This window comes from Schistocerca serialis, chromosome 7 (genome assembly GCF_023864345.2).
Source record: "Schistocerca serialis cubense isolate TAMUIC-IGC-003099 chromosome 7, iqSchSeri2.2, whole genome shotgun sequence".
In the NCBI taxonomy this organism is placed as follows: domain Eukaryota; kingdom Metazoa; phylum Arthropoda; class Insecta; order Orthoptera; family Acrididae; genus Schistocerca; species Schistocerca serialis.
Window position 1 is genome coordinate 83291537 of NC_064644.1, and position 18883 is coordinate 83310419.

Sequence of the window (18883 nt, forward strand, 5' to 3'; positions counted from 1 at the left end):
GCATGCCTGTGCCAGTTTCTTTGGCGCTTCAGTGTAGTTTAGTGCGTTGATTACAGCAATGACATTCGCAGAGACTGCAAAATGACGTTCGCGTAAATGCAGAGAAATCGGACGTCATTCGAAGACCTACGGGCAGTTCTGCCCCCCCACGCTTCATTCTCAAATAGAATAGGGATGGGAGGAAACGTTAGTGGCGTACGAAGCACTCTCAGTCACACAACGTGAAGAGTTGCAGATTATTGATCTAGATGTAAAAATGATGTTGGGTTTGCATACCTTCGAGGCTAGCTCTCGTGATTTATTAATTATCTGTTGCAATTTAAAAAGGTTATTATAACGAAATCTCTCGCATTGACAGTTACTGTTAACAATGAAAAATAAATTAATACTTCGGCGCGTAATGGCTGACCAGAGGCTGCATCGGAAGATGAGCTTCTCGCAGCGCAAATTACTGAAAAAATGCTTATTAAAAATAATTAGCCACTGCGAGCATTTGAGGTGACAACTATTACAAAGAAATTCATTTTGTAATAATAATAAGTTTATTTAAGCAGAAATACGAATATCTTATATAAAATATGCGTAGCCGCTCAATGGCTGCCTTCCGTATAGCGAAACAAAACAGTGTGTGTTCCACAAAATACGTCCTTCCTCCTCGGCCGTACAATCGCGTCTCTTTCGATCCTTTTTTATTTTCATAGACATTAAATAAAGATGCTATCGCTGCGTATCATTGTTTCAAGAACATTAACTATATCTTTTACACTAATTATATTCATAAAATACGTAAACTACAATTTACAACCACTAAAAATGTCAATATTTATGTGACGTATCGTCACAGTAAGCCGAATGAAACCTACTATACTTCGACTGCAATTTAAGTCACTAATCTACGTTTCGGAAGAAACTTTCAAACAAATGAAAGGTTGGAAATTTTGTCCTCAGTTAATATATTCTGAAACTTGGGCGAAGAAGTATCACTGCCAAGCCCGTGCTAGTCTTAACACAGTCACTCATAATCCCTTTCACTCACTTTAGCAAGTTTATGGTGTTGCATTTCCCGAAAACGTAATAGCTACAAAAATACTGATTGTTTTTGATTGAGAATACTCGTCAAATATTAAGTCTGTCGGTACCAAATGCAGTCGCAGTTTTTAGTCACCGACCTGCTCAATACGCCACGCGGAATATATGTCTTTTTTCGTCACAAAATTTACTTAAAATTTCCGAAATTTCTACACACCCATCGGAATAATTATGCGGTTACACTCTTTTGATGTATGAAACACTGCTAGATCCGGCAACATATCGTTTCCATCGGAACTACTACTACATACGTCCGAACTGTTTCATGGCTAGGCTCCCACTCTTCTCTAGAATACTCTAAGTCTCCTCTACCAGCAGAGAAAGGCGCGCGAAGAATATTGCTTTACCATTGGTCAGTTTACTCAACAGCCAATAGCAAAACGACATTCTCCCGCGTCAGTCGGCGCTTTTCACCAACAACCAATTGCAAAATAGAAAACCTAACGACTGCACTTTTTACCGACGTAATTATCTAATATGCTGAAGTTTTGCTTATGCATAAAATTATTTACTATTGTTATTTATACATGAATTAACTTTCCCTTTACCATAAATTTACTTTTCAAATTTTTCTACAAAAATCCCCTTTGTTCGCATCCATACTTCTTCGAAACGTTCCCACACTAAATCCTACTACATAACTCGTTAAACAATTATCTTCATCTTAACCCTAAACCACACTCACGCATCATTCATACTGCTAAAACACATTTATAAAATTTTACGTACACAAAAAGACATAATAACATTTTATGAAAATCCTAGAACAGTTTATGAAAAACATTCTATTACTTTAGTGAACTCTAGTGGGCACAATCGAAACTAAAATCACAGTCCCCCTATCCAATATTGTCCTCTATCGGCTGATACATAAACTACGTGCGCGTCCAGTCTCGCGTCACCATCTGTCACTATCCAGCTCTGAGACACATCTCCCACTTAACCGCCTGCAAGGCAGGATCGTTATACGGCGCTACGCCTCACCACCAGCGAAGTCCGGCCCGGTAGCTGAGTGGTCAGCGTGACAGACTATCAATCCTAAGGGCCCGGGTTCGATTCCCGGCTGGGTCGGAGATTTTCTCCGCTCAGGGACTGGGTGTTGTGTTGTCCTAATCATCATCATTTCATCCCCATCGACGCGCAGGTCGCCGAAGTGGCGTCAAATCGAAAGACCTGCACCAGGCGAACGGTCTACCCGACGGGAGGCCCTAGCCACACGACATTTCCATACCACCAGCGAACAAGAGGTGTGTATTTAAACCGCTCCACAACGGAGTGAGACAGCTTTTTGTAACTTTTACTGTGAAATAAATGCGAACACTAACGACACTAAAGGTAATCTGTTCAGAACTGTAGATCTTTGCACATCTGTGGAATCAAAATCTGCTGCTCTCGTTACGTTCAGTACCCCGTGCAGTGTAAAGTGCTTGGATGCTCCTTAGCATACTGCCGACAGTGTGTTCGAGACTTTTCTGCTCATCCACATCCCACTCAGTCCTCCTTGATAGCCCTCCTCGCATCAGCAACATAAACACGCAACAGCAGCTGAAATATTTCGATACGTTGGAATCATGGATACGTACTTACATGTCGACACCCTCTTTATATGGGTGCTCATCAGTGCACATTGGTGCTAGCTTAGTGCCAGCTTGAGTAGTGCTGCACTTCATTTCCGACAAATAACAGATTGTTGTAGTTTAGAAAACTGACAGTTTGCACAATATCAGTAAACGCAACAGGCAAGACACTTAGCTCGTGAAAAAGTATTTTTTTAATGCGAAGGACGTACTCTATAATTATTCCACTATTTTTGTTTAGGAGTGAATACATTCTTGTTTGGTATTCTCCATAATGGAATGTCACATAAGATGAGCTATTGCGCGAGAGCATATCAGGAGTTTAAAATTTTATATAGGTGCCACATAATGTACTTACTACAATAAATGCGTAAGCCCATGCTACTCATTTATTGAATTTCGATATGAAAGTTCCACTTTAATCGTTCTTTTGGCCATATTCGAAGAACATTCGTGAATGTCTTTTCATTTGTAGCGAAACCCAGCCGTAAAGACAGGATGTTTCACAATTCCTATTACATACTTCTAGGGGCTGCAGAGGGGATTTACTAGATATCGTTCATAGAAATAAATTTGAAGACCGGATCATTACCAGATCTCCCGTATCCACACGGTGGAGACAACGTGATCTGACATGTGCCCCGCACAGGAGATCGTGGCTTACGCTACTTTTCGAGGACTCATCGTCTGGTTCGATTCTACACTACTGGCCATTAAATTTGCTACACCACGAAGATGACGTGCTACAGACGCGAAATTTAACCGACAGGAAGACGATGCTGTAATATGCAAATGATTAGCTTATCAGAGCATTCACACAAGGTTGGCGCCGGTGGCGACACCTACAACGTGCTGACATGAGGAAAGTTTCCAACCGATTTCTCATACGCAGGCAGCAGTTGACCGGCGTTGCCTGGTGAAACGTTGTTGTGATGTCTCGTGTAAGGAGGAGAAATGCGTACTATCGTGTTTCCGACTTTGATAATGGTCGGATGGTAGCGTATCGCGATTGCGGTTTATCGTATCGCGACATTGCTGCTCGCCTTGGTCAAGATCCTATGACTGGTAGCACAATATGGAATCGATGGGTTCAGGAGGGTAATACGGTACGCCGTGCTGGATCCCAACGGCCTCGTATCACTAGCAGTCGAGATGACAGGCATCTTATCCTCATGGCTGTAACGCATCGTGCAGCCACGTCTCGATCCCTGAGTCAACAGATGGGGACGTTTGCAAGACAACAACCGTCTGCACGAACAGTTCGACGACGTTTGCAGCAGAATGGACTATCAGCTCGGAGACCATGGCTGCGGTTACCCTTGACGCTGCATCACAGACAGGAGCGCCTGCGATGGTGTACTCAACGACGAACCTGAGTGCAAGAATGGCAAAAGTCATTTTTTCGGGTGAATCCAAGTTCTGTTTAGAGCATCGTGATGGTCGCATCCGTGTTTGGCGATATCGCGGTGAACGCACATTGGAAGCGTGTATTCGTCATCGCCATACTGGCGTATCACACGGCGTGATGGTATGGGGTGCCATTGGTTACACGTCTCGGTCACCTCTTGTTCGCATTGACGGCTCTTTGAACAGTGGACGTTACATTTCAGATGTGTTACGACCCGTGGCTCTACCCTTCATTCGATCCCTGTGAAACCCTACATTTCAGCAGGATAATGCACGACCGCATGTTGCAGGTCCTGTACGGGCCTTTCTGGATACAGAAAATGTTCGACTGCTGCCCTGGCCAGCACATTCTCCAGATCTCTCAGCAACTGAAAACGTCTGGTCAACGGTGGCCGAGCAACTGGCTCGTCACAATATGCCAGTCAGTACTCTTGATGAACTGTGGTATCGTGTTGAAGCTGCATGGGCAGCTGTACCTGTACACGCCATCCAAACTCTGTTTGACTTAATGCCCAGGCGTATCAAGGCCGTTATTACGGCCAGAGGTGGTTGTTCTGGGTACTGTTTCTCAGGATCTACGCACCCAAATTGCGTGAAAATGTAATCATTGTCAGTTCAAGTATAATATATTTGTCCAATGAATACCCGTTTATCATCCGCATTTCTTCTTGGTGTAGCAATTTTAATGGCCAGTAGTGTACTTTGTGGACCACTAAACAAATATCTGAGGAAAAGACTTACCAAATGTTACACCTAGATTGTGCAGTAACGATAGTAAAATTTGCGAAACAAGGCAAAAAAGAGTGTTTGTTTGGTTAACAAAATTAAGTGTTCAGTCGCATTCTTCCAATTTTGCAGAGGCACAGAGACGTTACTTCAAGCGTCATGCTGTATGAAGAGATAGTTCCTCACAGTGGTTGAGGGAACTCTGCCGACACAACGCTACGTGACTAACCCTGTGTCCTCATGAGTTACCTCTCACGTGAGGATATCGTGGAGTCATTTTCCAACACGACAACTCTCATGCACACGTGTCATGTTGAAACAGTACAGTAGTTTCCGCTCTATAAGCAGCAGGTTTCGCTGCTCGCTCGCACCGGGAAATAGAAACAGAGGCGGCTTCGCAGCCAATTTTATTACACGAAGCGGCCGGCCGCAGGTGCAACAGAACGCATGTGGACGGGTGGAAAGAAATGTGTCAGGCTTCATCATACGTATTTATATGTGTCGTGTATTATGCATTTCTTGTACGTGAATGTGAATCTGCACATCAACTTTCCTAATCCTCCTCACACTTTTCCATAAAGCGTGGCCAAATCTTTGTTGGGAAGTAGTTCTGTAGTATAGTAGTGCCAATCTTACTCCTGGGTAGGGGATCAGAGAGACAGCACAAGTAGGTAAAAGTCAAAGACTTTCCAGTGTCACAAGATTTGGGGTGGAGAGGTTGGTCACGGCCAAGTGGTTCGACCACCCCCTCCACCGGGGCTCAGGAAGACCTCCGGGTGCCCGCCATATTCTAGGAGCGTTACAGAAGGCGGGTAAGTGAGCAGACGTGCCCTCAGTGCGTCTGTCTCAATGTTCACGCATGGAAGAGAGGTATTTGAATATTTGTACAAATTCTTTTATTTCCAGTTTCGGATTGTGTAAGGAAATGAATGATCTCGTTAATTTCGGAAATTTGACCCCCTGTGTTAAAGTATCTGGTCCCCAGTTTGCCCGTTATCCTCCTCACATAGTGAATGTCCTATGTAAAATATTGGGAGACTTTGGTGGTATACATTTGGCCAACGCAATTCCGTCTTACCCGTAGAAATGTGGGTGCAGATTAGTATATAATATACCCGAGCTATAAGTTGTAAAATTGTAATATCTGTAAACTGGAACAATTCCTGCAATCGCTGTAAAATCGAGTGATAGTATTTAAAATAAATACGTAATCAATTGTCATCAATCTTTAACATACCTTAAAAATCACAAAGAAGTCAAGTTAAAGGAATTCATTTAAAATAAAAGATATAGAATGCAGGGACCCACACATCAGCGTGTGAGCCCTCCAGCCCCTTGCCTAGTATCGTACAGAAAGGGCACGCTCTCTAGGTAGCGCTCTCAAGCTCCCCTCCCCAGTTATCCGTTGCGCAATTTTGATTCAGGGCTTGACGACATCAACTTTCATCTGGCGTCCCTAGGCAAGGAGGTTAGACGGTAAACTTTCAATGTGCGTGTATGAACTGTCTGCGTGGTGTTGAGTTTCTTCCGTGGGCAGCTAGATCTCCAGATCTGTTTCCGGTAGAACAAGTGCAGGGGCAGTGTCAGCGTGCCAGTATCCAAGATACCAAGCACCAGTTGCGACAGTTATGGGACAGCCGGCTTGCCTCGAGAGAGGGTACAACGCCATATTGATTAGAGGTCTCTTACTGCCAAGTTCTTTGTCAATGTCGGTATGAATGATGCGCGTCGCTTGGATTCTGAGGCATAGGCATCCTCGGCTTCTTTCGGCCGATGGCTAATTTGGTGAAGGCAACGAGCATCGCACGCGGGCTGCAGGCTAAGCTGTCTATTTGCAGCATCGGTCCCAGGGTTGTCCGCTGGTTTGGAGCAGAGTGGAAGGTCTAAACCAGAGGCCCAGACGATTCTGTGACGGTATCGGATGCGAATTACTCGACCTCCGCTATCGGCTACAGAATTCTCCTTAATAGGTCAGCCGTGCACTACACGCAGGAACCGGCTACAACGGTAGCGGAGTGCGCGTGGCGTGCAAATGGCTCTGAGCACTATGGGACTTAACTTCGGAGGTCATCAGTCCCCTAGAACTTAGAACTACTTAAACCTAACTGACCTAAGGACATCACACACATCCATGCCCGAGGCAGGATTCGAACCTGCGACCGTACAGGTCGTGCGGTTCCAGACTGTAGCGCCTAGAACCGCTCGGCCACTCCGGCCGGCTGTGGCGTGTACATAGGACATTTTTAGGTTGGGAGCAAGGACGATTTGCCTGATAAATGAGCCGAAGTGTCATCTGAGAATATTCGTCGTCGCAAATCGGAGGCAGAAAAGGTTAATACACACGTCACAAAAAGTTTTGCATCACCTAGGTTCCGAGAACCTGTTCAGAAAATTGGAATAGAGATCAACATATACATGATTTCCGCCCTTTTTATTGCTCATGAAAAACTCAAATTGCATTTTGTATCACCGTACAGCGATACTTTCAGAGGTGGTGGTCCAGATTCCTGTACGTACCGGTACCTCTAATACCCAACAGCACGTCCTCTTGCATTGATGCATGAATGTACTCATCATGGCATACTATCCACAAGTTCATCAAGACGATTGTCCCACTCCTCATCGGCGATTCGGCGGAGATCCCTCAGAGTGGCTGGTGGGTCACGTCGTCCATAAACAGCCCTTTTCAATCTATCCCAGGCATGTGCGATACCGTTCATGTCTGGAGAACATGCTGGCCACTCTAGTGGAGCGATGTCGTCATCATGAAGGAAGTCATTCACAAGATGTGCACGATGGGGGAGCGAGTTATCATCCATGAAGACGGATGCCTCTCCAATATGCTGCCGATATGGTCGGAGGATGGCATTCACGTATCGTACAGCCTTTACGACGCCTTCCATGACCACCAGCGGCATAAGTCGGCCCCACATAATGTCACCGCAAAACATCAGGGAACTTACACCTTGCTACACTCGCTGGACAGTGTGTCTAAGGCGTTCAGCCCGACCAGATTGCCTCCAAATACGTCTCCGACGATTGTCTGGTTGAAGGCATATGCGACACTCGTCGATGAACTGAACGTGATGCCAATCCTGACCGGTCCATTCGGCACGTTGTTGGACCCATCTGTACCGCGCTGCATGGTGTCGTGGCTGCAAAGATGGACCTCGCCATGGACGTCGATAGTGAATTTGTGCATCATGCAGCCTATTGCGCACAGTTTGAGTCGTAACACGACGTCCTGCGGCTGCATCATTCATCATGGTGGCGTTGCTGTCAGGGTTCTTCCGAACCATAATCCGTAGGTAGCAGTCATCCACAACAATAGTAGCCCTTGGGCGGCCTGAGCGAGGCATGTCATCGACAGTTTCTCTCTGTATCTCCTCCATGTCCGAACAACATCGCCTTGGTTCACTCCGAGACGCCTGGACACTTCCTTTGTTGAGAGCCCTTCCTGGCACAGAGTAACAATGCGGACGCGATCGAACCGCGGTATTGATCGTCTAGGCATGGCTGAACTACAGACAACACGAGCCTTGTACCTCCTTCCTGGTGGAATGACTGGAACTGATCGCCTGTCGGACCCCCTCCGTCTAATAGGCGCTGCTCATGCATGGTTGTTTACATCTTTGGGCGGGTTTAGTGACTTCCCTGAAGAGTCAACGGGACTGTGTCTGTGATACAATATCCACAGTCAATGTCTGTCTTCAGGAGTTCTGGGAACTGGGGTGATGCAAAAACTTTTCTTGATGTGTATATGATTTTACTAAACTCCAGGAGCATCCAAGGTTAGATCCCAGAATTAGTATCGCTTACTGAAGGTTATAAAGCACAGATAGTATTGGTTCAAAATGGTTCAAATGGCTCTGAGCACTATGGGACTCAACATCTTAGGTCATAAGTCCCCTAGAACTTAGAACTACTTAAACCTAACTAACCTAAGGACATCACACACACCCATGCCCGAGGCAGGATTCGAACCTGCGACCGTAGCAGCCTCGCGGTTCCGGACTGCAGCGCCAAAACCGCACGGCCACCGCGGCCGGCCACAGATAGTATTGGGAACAGAAACTTGATTGAAACGGGACGTTAATGACAACGAAATCCTAAGTTCAGATTGGAATACTTATCGTAAGGATAGGTTAGTCGCCAATGGTGGCGGCCTGATTATAGGAGTAAAGAACTCTAGCAAGGTTATCAGGAATTCAGATTGTGAGTTAATCTCGGTGAAGTTAAGTATAGAAGGTCGGCCAAAATGTTAATCGGATGCTTTTATAGCCCGCCTGGGTTCACGTCGACATAACAAAGTCGACAAATGTAATTTCAGGTGTTCGCCGAGGAAGTGTGATAGGAAAAAGTGCAAAGCGTCGGATGCTCCCTAAGCTGTCCGCAGATGATGCGGTTGTCTGTAGCAAAGTAGCAATGCCAGAAGACAGTAACGACTAGCAGAATGACCTCCAGAGAATTGATGAATGTTGCACGCTCTGGCAGTTGACCCTGAACGTAAGTAAATGTAACATAGAAAAGAAATCCACTAATGTATAGCTACACTATTGATGACAAACCACTGGAAACAGTATCTGCGGTAAAATATCGAAGAGCAGCTGTCCGGAGCGATCTTACGTGGAATAGCCATATAAAACAAATAATAGGAGAAAAGATGCCAGACTCAGATTCTTGCCGCGCGGGATTAGCTGAGCGGTATAAGGCGCTGCAGTCATAGACTGTGCGGCTGGTCCCGGCGGAAGTTCGAGTCCTCCGTCGGGCATGGGTGTGTGTGTTTGTCCTTAGGGTAATTTAGGTTAAGTAGTGTGTAAGCTTAGGGACTGATGACCTTAGCAGTTAAGTCCCATAAGATTTCACAGACTTTTTTTTTCTCAGATTCATAGGAAGAATCTTAAGGAAATCTACCTAATCAATGAAGGAAGTGGCTTACAAGGCGCTTGATCGACCAAGTCTTGAGTATTGTTTATCTATGTGGGATCCCCATCAGATAGAACTGATAGAAGAGGTACAGAAGACCCAACGAAGAGCGGCACGTCTTCTTACGGGATCGTTTAGCTGGCGCGAGAGCGTTACGTAGATGTTCAATAAACTCCATTGGCAGACATTACAAGAGAGGCGTTGTGCATCACGGAGAGATTTACCATCGAAATTTCTAGGGAACGCTGTCCGGAAAGAGTTGGACAAGATATCACTCCCCATCTACACATGTCTCTGTTAGTGAGCATGAGGAGAAAATTCGAGAAATTGGAGCCAGTACAGACAATCCTTCTTCCTACGCTCTATTCGCGTATGGAGAAGGGTTGGAGAGCCTAGTTAGTTGTACAAGAAGTGCCCCATGCCACTCACCATTAGCTCGCTTGTGGAATATGGTGTAGATGTAGATGTACAATTTGACTCGATTTTGTAATCACTGGAATAACATCACTCACCCTCTTAACCTGTGAAGTTCCGATCCCTCTTCCCCTTCTGTGTGCTTCACTCTTTGTCAGAGATTAGTTTTCGTTTTACTTGTAGCTCCAAAGCAAACGCGGGGTAACGGTTGCTAAGACGCCGTACGTCAAACGCGGAAGCAGTTCTGTGGTCCCGGAGCATCGATTTTCCGGGCTGTAAGAGCAAGAACGGCAGGAAGCGGAAGGTAGTCGGCCGGGACATTAGAGAGGTACAGAGCGCAGACGTACGCTAGGCAGTAATCTCGCGGCTCTGCCGGGGCGAGCGGGCGCAGAGGTGCTGGGCGTGCAGCGCCGCTTCGACGCGCCTTTCGCCGCCGGTTTTCCCCCCTGGCTCCGGCGGGGCGCCTGCTGGGCCGGGCCAGCGCAGTGCCTCGCTGACGGCGCAGCCGCCCCCACACCGGCTCCTTCCAGACATGGCCAGCGGCGACCAGCAGCACGCGCCGGCGCCGGCGCCGGCTCCAGCGAGCGAGCACTCCAGCACGCCTCTGCCGGACGGTAAGGGAACTGCCCTGCTCGCCAACATACGCACAGCCGATTCGTGAGTCAGGAAATGTATTCGCAGATGCGAATACCGACAGCGTCAAATATACAGGGTGTTACAAAAAGGTACGGCCAAACTTTCAGGAAACATTCCTCACACACAAATAAAGAAAAGATGTTATGTGGACATGTGTCCGGAAACGCTTAATTTCCATGTTTGAGCTCATTTTAGTTTCGTCAGTGTGTACTGTATTTCCTCGATTCACCGCCAGTTGGATCAATTGAAGGAAGGTAATGTTGACTTCGGTGCTTGTGTTGACATGCGACTCATTGCTCTACAGTACTAGCATCAAGCACATCAGGGCGTAGGCCGGCCGAAGTGGCCGAGCAGTTAAAGGCGCTACAGTCTGGAACCGCACGATCGCGACGGTCGCAGGTTCGAATCCTGCCTCGGGCATGGATGTGTGTGATGTCCTTAGGTTAGTTAGGTTTAAGTAGTTCTAAGTTCTAGGGGTCTTGTGACCACAGCAGTTGAGTCCCATAGTGCTCAGAGCCATCAGTGCGTAGCATCAACAGGTTAGTGTTCATCACGAACGTGGTTTTGCAGTCAGTGCAATGTTTACAAATGCGTACTTGGCAGATACCAATTTGATGTATGGATTAGCACGGGGCAATAGCCGTGGCGCGGTACGTTTGTATCGAGACAGATTTCCAGAACGAAGGTGTGCAGGCACTATCGGCAGCTGATTGGCCTCCACGGGTACACTTCTGCGAATGGTTCATCCAACAATGTGTCAATCCTCATTTCAGTGCAAATGTTCTCTTTACGGATGAGGCTTCATTCCAACGTGATCATATTGTAAATTTTCACAATCAACATGTGTGGGATGACGAGAATCCGCACGCAATTGTGCAATCACGTCATCAACACAGATTTTCTGTGAACGTTTGGGCAGGCATTGTTGGTGATGTCTCTATTGGGCCCCATGTTCTTCCACCTACGCTCAATGGAGCACGTTATCATGTTTTCATACGGGATACTCTACCTGTGCTGCTAGAACATGTGCCTTTACAAGTACGACACAACATGTGGTTCATGCACGATGGAGCTCCTGCACATTTCAGTCGAAGTGTTCGTACGCTTCTCAACAACAGATTCGGTGACCGATGGATTGGTAGAGACGGACCAATTCCATGGCCTCCACGCTCTCCTGACCTCAACCCTCTTGACTTTCATTTATGGGGGCATTTGAAAGCTCTTGTCTACGCAACCCCGGTACCAAATGTAGAGAATCTTCGTGCTCGTATTGTGGACGGCTGTGATACAATACGCCATTCTCCAGGGCTGCATCAGCGCATCAGGGATTCCATGCGACGGAGGGTGGATGCATGTATCCTCGCTAACGGAGGACATTTTGAGCATTTCCTGTAACAAAGTGTTTGAAGTCACGCTGGTACGTTCTGTTGCTGTGTGTTTCCATTCCATGATTAATGTGATTTGAAGAGAAGTAATAAAATAAGCTCTAACATGGAAAGTAAGCGTTTCCGGACACATGTCCACATAACATATTTTCTTTCTTTGTGTGGGAGGAATGTTTCCTGAAAGTTTGGCAGTACCTTTTTGTAACACCCTGCAGAATGGAATGGCGACACTGAAAATTTCTGCCAGGCTGAGACTCGAACCCGAATTTCTCGCTTGTCACGAGCGCTCACCTTAATAGTTTCGGCTATCCTTGCACGATTCACGGCCAGACCCAAACTTGCATACGCTGCATTCGTACACTTACTGTAAATCCCGTGCTGGGAGGTCATTTAATCGACAGTCTCGGCGGATAGAAACGATAATTCAGTGCTTGTAGTCTGAGGGAACATTGCATGGTACTTCTCACAAACACGCGCACTTCGCTATCGTATTTATCCGCAGATACCACTAATAATGTAGTTGAAATCTTATGGGACTTAACTGCTAAGGTCATCAGTCCCTAAGCTTACACACTACTTAACCTAAAGTATCCCAAGGACAAACACACACACCCATGCCCGAGAGAGGACTCGAACCTCCGCCGTGACCAGCCGCACAGACCATGACTGCAGCGCTCCAGACCGCTCGGCTAATCCCGCGCGGCGCCGATACCACGCTAGAGACTTTCAATTAAATGCCACCCCCGTACACGAATTACAGCAAGTGTACGACTGCAGGTTAATGACCCATGGTCGACGACATATGCTAGTTTCAGTCTGGCAGTGAACTGTGTACGGACAGCCGAAACTGTTATTGCGACCGCCCGCGACAAGCGGAAAATTCGGGCTCAAGTCCTAGACCGGCATTAACTGTCATTGCCCTTATTCCTTTGTGCAGTTGTAGGTTGCCCGTATTCGAAATGCGAATACATTTCCTGTATCTCATAACGGCTGTAGTCGCCGCAGTGCGTGTTCCTTCAGACATGAATATATATGCGAAGGAACATTCCATCGTACTTCTTGCAAACATAGCCACTGTAACATCGTATCGGATAAATTAGTCGTCACCAGCAGCTAGAGGCTCTTGCAGGTGGCGCAGAACGAGATGAACCGGCATACCACTGCTTGGGAAGTGTAGACTAGCGTTCAACCACTAAACACCCTCACCGTTGGTTTTTAAATCATCGAACTCCCACATACAAAACGTCATATCTACCGATAAATGTCTAGTACAACGATATAATTTAGCAGGTTCATTCAGTGATGGATGTGGATATTGCTTGCAAAATGTATTGTGCATAGACTTGGGAGAGAAGAAGTAATAAATTAAAAGGTCATGCCATCCCAGCGTGCACCTATTAACATCGTCTGTTATTTTAAGACATTGGTTTTACTGATGTGACATGCCCTTGATTCTAGGGTCCTTAACTTTAACTGATCGGTGTACAGACCGTTTGTATTGTTTGAGGGCGCAAAAACAACTGAGGTCATACTCGCCCGTGTCAGAACCTTAAGACACTAATACCAAGAAGAAGTACAGAACGTTGTCGACACATTTCATGTGGACAGAGCTTTACTGACTGATTTAAATCCGTTGAAATCATGCTAAAGGTTAATAGAAAATCACCGTTGATTGCAGCTTTTTTTCTTTCATCATTTCTTGGAGGCTGTCAGCCAGAAGACGTTTCGTAGCGGTTTGAAATTATATGTAAAGTCCGTTGGAAGTCGCAAATGGTCTCATTCTCAAATATTCGATGAATGTAGTATGGGTAATTGTCTGGATAACTTACGCGTCGTCCAGAATACAGGACACTATGTTTATCACGTTTTTTAACACTCCCACCTGGTGAGACAAGAGCGTTTTGTTAGAATGTTCTTACTCACATTCTTTCTCACTCACCAACTGCCTTTCTAGCCCCGCCAACAGGCAGCAATAAAATTAATCATAGACATATGCACCAATTCGTTGCAGCTCTCCTAAATATTAAAAAACCGTTCACTCTAAACATTATTGGATTTACTTTACAATCGAATATTAAATAAAAAACGCCCATTTTCTTCATATATTTAAGAAAGAAATGGGAAATCATTATTTGCACAGACTGCACACATGAAGATCTTAGTTTTATTTGCCACCACGGGCGTCCACCGAGAGGGGAGGGGGAGGGAGAAGCGTGAGGCGGCACTCCGCCCCCCCCCCCACCCTGGAATCTGACTGCAGGCTTTTATTCATAACAGAGCTCTCACGAATTTATGGCAGTGGTTGTCTGTGACTACTAAACCTCTCACATGAATCAGCTGAGCACAAATGGGCGTGCAAGTACCCTTTTACACCTTGTGTAAGCGATACTACCGCCATCTTTACATGTGGATATCGCTATCCCTCAGTGTATCTAGGTTTTTTGGTTGTTTCGTTTTCCACGGGTAATTTTGCTGATTTCTGGGTACAATGGCGGTTCAGAATTCAAAATAGCTCCGAATCTTTACAGAAACGTGCATTTATAGTGGTTCAAATGGCTCTGAGCACTATGCGACTTAACTTCTGAGGTCATCAGTCGCCTAGAACTTAGAACTAATTAAACCTAACTAACCTAAGCACATCACACACATCCATGCCCGAGGCAGGATTAGAACCTGCGACCGTAGCGGTCGCTCGGCTCCCGACTGTAGCGCCTAGAACCGCACGGCCACTCCGGCCGGCCCATTTATAGTGTTCTTAATCTCTTTTCTCACTACTTCACTACTTTATAGGTTGTTATTGAGCTGCAGGGAGGTTTGTTATTGACAAACTAAATTGTTTCTTACTCTGCAATTCACCCCTAAGTGCCGGGAGAGGGCTTCTATACCGTTGCATTCTCGAATATCACGCGGGAAAAACGAACACTTAAATCTTTCCTTGCGAGCTCTGATTTCCCGTATTTTATTATGACGATCATTTCTTCCTATGTTTGCGATATAAATTTCACGAGAAGGTCCTGCCACAACGAAAAACACCCTTGTTTTTAATGATTGCCACCCAAATTCGTATATCATATTTTTGGCACTCTCTCCCATATTTCCCAATAATACGAAACGAGCTACTCTTATTGGCTCTTTTTGTACTTTATCCACGTCCTCCGACAATTCCATCTGGTGTGGATCCTATACCGCGCAGGAATACTCTAGAAGATGACAGACGAGCGTAATTTAGGCAGTCTCCTTAGCAGACCTGTTACATTTTCTAAGCGTACCGCCAATACATCTCAGTCTTTGATTCGCTTTTCCCACAAAATTATCTATGTGATCGTTTCAATATAAGTTATTCCTAAATGTAATCCCTAAGTATTTCGTCGAGTTAACGGCCTTTAGATTTGTGTTCTTTATTGTATAACAGAAATTCAGCGTAATCCTTTTAGTACTCACGTGGATGACGTCAAACCTTTTCTTTACAGTTTTAGAATCAGTTCCACCATACAGATATCTTGCCTAAATAATATGGAATTGCTTTTGATCGTCCGAAGACTTTACAAGACGTTAAATGAGAGCATCATCTGCAAACAATATGAGGCCTGCTCAGATTGGGTCCGAAACCATTTACGTAGACCAGAGACAGCAGAGAGACTATAAAACTTCCTTGGGGGAATGCCACATATTGTATTGTATTGTGTGCAACTGGGGACCTAGAAACGACGGGGAGGTTTCGTCCCCGCCGTACCCCTCAGTGGTTCACAACCCCACAACAGGCTACAGGAGTCCATTTAACCCACCGCCACCCCACACCGAACCCAGGGTTGTTGTGCGGTTCGGCCCCCAGTGGACCCCCGCCCCCGGGAACGTCTCACACCAGACGAGTGTAACCCCAATGTTTGCGTGGTAATTATTGTGTACGAGTACGTGGAGAAAGCGTTTGGGCATCAATAGCCGGCACAGTGTAAGTGAGGCAGAATAAGGGGAACCAGCCCGCATTCGCCGAGGCAAATGCAAAACCGCCTTAAAAACCATCCACAGACTGGCCGGCACACCGAACCTCGACACTAATCTGCCGGACGGATCACTTCCCGCCCGGAAAGCAGTGCGTTAGACTGCACGGCTAACCGGGCCGGCTGCCACATATTACTTCCGTTTTACTTGACGACTTTACATCAGTTATTAAGCACTGTCACCTTTCTTACAGGAACTCACGAATCCAGATGGACAGCTGAGACAATACTTCATACGCAACCAATTTGATTAGAAGTCGCTTACGAGGAACCGTGTGAAAAGCCTTCTGGAAACACGCTGAAGCGCCAAAGAAACTGGTATAGGCATGCATATTCAAATACATAGACAAGTAAACAGGCAGAATATAGCGCTACAGTCGGCAACGCCTATATAAGAGAACATGTGTCTCGCGCAATTGGTAGATCGCTTACTGCTGCTTACAATGGCAGGTTATCAAGATTTAAGTGAGTTTGAACGTATTGCTATAGTCGGTGCACGAGCGATGGGACACAGCATCTCCGAGGTAGCGATGAAGTGGGGATTTTTCCGTACGACCATTTTACGAATGTACCACGGATATCAGGAATCCGGTAAAACATCATATTTCCAACATCACTGCGACAGGGAAAAGATCCTGCAAGAAAGGGACCAATGACGACCGAAGAGAATCGTTCACCGTGCCGGAAGAGGATTCTGAGCAGCAATTTGCTGCAGATTTCAATGTTGGGCCATCAACAACTGTCAGCGTGTGAAGCATTCAACGGAACATGATCGATATGGGCTTTCGGAGCCGAAGGTTCGCTCATGTACCCTTGAAGACTGCGCGACACAAACCTTTACGCCTCGCCTGCGCCAGACAACACCGACATTGGACTGTTAATAACTGGAAACATGTTGCCTGATCGGACGAGTCTCGTTTCAAATTGTATCCAGCGGATGGACGTGTACAGGTATGGAGACAACCTCAAGAATGCATTGATCCTGTACGTCAGCAGAGGACTATTCGAGCTGGTGGAGGCTCTGTAATGGTGTGGACGTGTGCAGTTGTAGTGATATGGGACACCTGATATGTGTAGATACGTCTCTGACAGGTGACACGTATGTAAGCATGCTGTCTGATCACCTGCATCCATTGATGTCCGTTGTGCATTCCGACGGACTTCGGCAATTCGAGCAGGACAGCGCGACATCCCATAGGTCCAGAAATGGTAAAGAGTGGCTCCAGGAGCACGCCTTTGAGTTTAAACACTTCCGTTGGCCACCAAACTCCCCAGGCAGGAACATTAATGATCATATCTGGGATGCCTTGCAACGTGCTGTTCAGAAGAGATCTCCACCCCCACGAACTCTTACGGACAGCCCTGAAGGATTCATGATGACAATTCGCTCCAGCACTATCTCAGACTTCAGTCGAGTCCATTCCACGTCGTGTTGCGGCACTTTTGCGTGCTCATCGGGGCCCTACACGATATTAGGCAGGTGTACCAGTTTCTTTGGCTCTTTAGTGTATAAAAATATGGAATCAGTTTGACATCCACCCTCGACAGCACTTATTGGTTTCGTTAGTATAAAGAGCTAATTGTGTTTCACAACAACGGTATTTTCTGAGTCGGTGTTGGCTGTTTGTCAATAAATCGTTTTCTTCGGGGTAATGCACGATGTGCGAATACAGTACATGTTCCAAAACCTTGCTACAAATCGACTTCGGTGATAAGGGTCTGTAATTCAGCGAATTATTCCTACTTCCTCTTTTTGAATACCAGTTTGACTTTCCAATCTGTAGAAACGTATCTTTCCGTGAGTGAATATCTGGAACAGTCGTCTACAGTAACACCTTGTCGGCACTGGAGTTAGGTTTATCACGCCGCAGTTGGCAGCGAGTTGCTCTGCCTGCACTGCACTCACCCCTCACCCCCCTTGCTTTTGTGTTGCAGAGGCGGACAGCCTGGAGGCGGGCGCTGGCAAGCAGCCGCCACTCTCCAAGCCGGCTGCCATGGCCCGCAGGTGAGTCCACTTTCCATATATTTACTTATTTTAATTAATTAATTAATTAATTATTTTTACACGTCTAGTTCCATAGGACCAAATTGAGGAGCCAATCTCTAAGGTTATGGAACGTAAATACCAATAAAATGTAATTATTACTAATAATCCAAAAAAAAGATAAGCTATAAATTTACATAACGCAGTCAACAATGTAACACAGGAATCAGCTTAATTTTTTAAGGAACTTCTCGACAGAATAGAAGAAGTGACCCATGAGGAAACTCTGTCCAGGCTCCATGACAAAAACTGCGAATCGCAGCCAGTGGAACTGTGTAAGGATATACTGTAGTAACGACTTTTGATCGTTGAAGTTTAAGATTACACTCATTACACAGTGGATCTATGTATTTCACGCAGCTTCACGTAATGGACATCAGATAGCTTTGGAGCGAACGTTATTCCTTTGTTAACTCATTCGTTGGCTGAAATTGTTAATAACAGTCGTGCAAACTGAAAAGTCCTTTCGTTCTACTTTCGCTTGCCGAAACTCGTAGCGAAAATAAGCGAAAATAAAATAAAAGAACTTCTCAATTTGCACCGCTGTTTGGCGAATTTCTTTATTAAAAATCTTTTATGTAGATTGACATGGGCTGAACCTTCTGGATGGCAAATGTCTGGATGGAACCTTTTGCCACAGTCAAAATGGAGGAGGGACATGTAGACACACCGGGCGAGTGG

At 45.9% G+C, this 18883-nt stretch overlaps 1 protein-coding gene across 1 annotated transcript in view; it reads left to right on the forward strand.

Annotated features, from left to right (window-relative positions):
* The window catches only part of LOC126412901 (uncharacterized), a 380720-nt gene that overhangs the window by 206699 nt on the left and 155138 nt on the right, over positions 1 to 18883 (forward strand). Inside the window, exon 2 of the mRNA XM_050082790.1 lies at positions 18094 to 18163. Within this exon, the coding sequence (XP_049938747.1) occupies positions 18094 to 18163 (70 nt within the window). The remainder of the gene's footprint in view (positions 1 to 18093; positions 18164 to 18883) is intronic.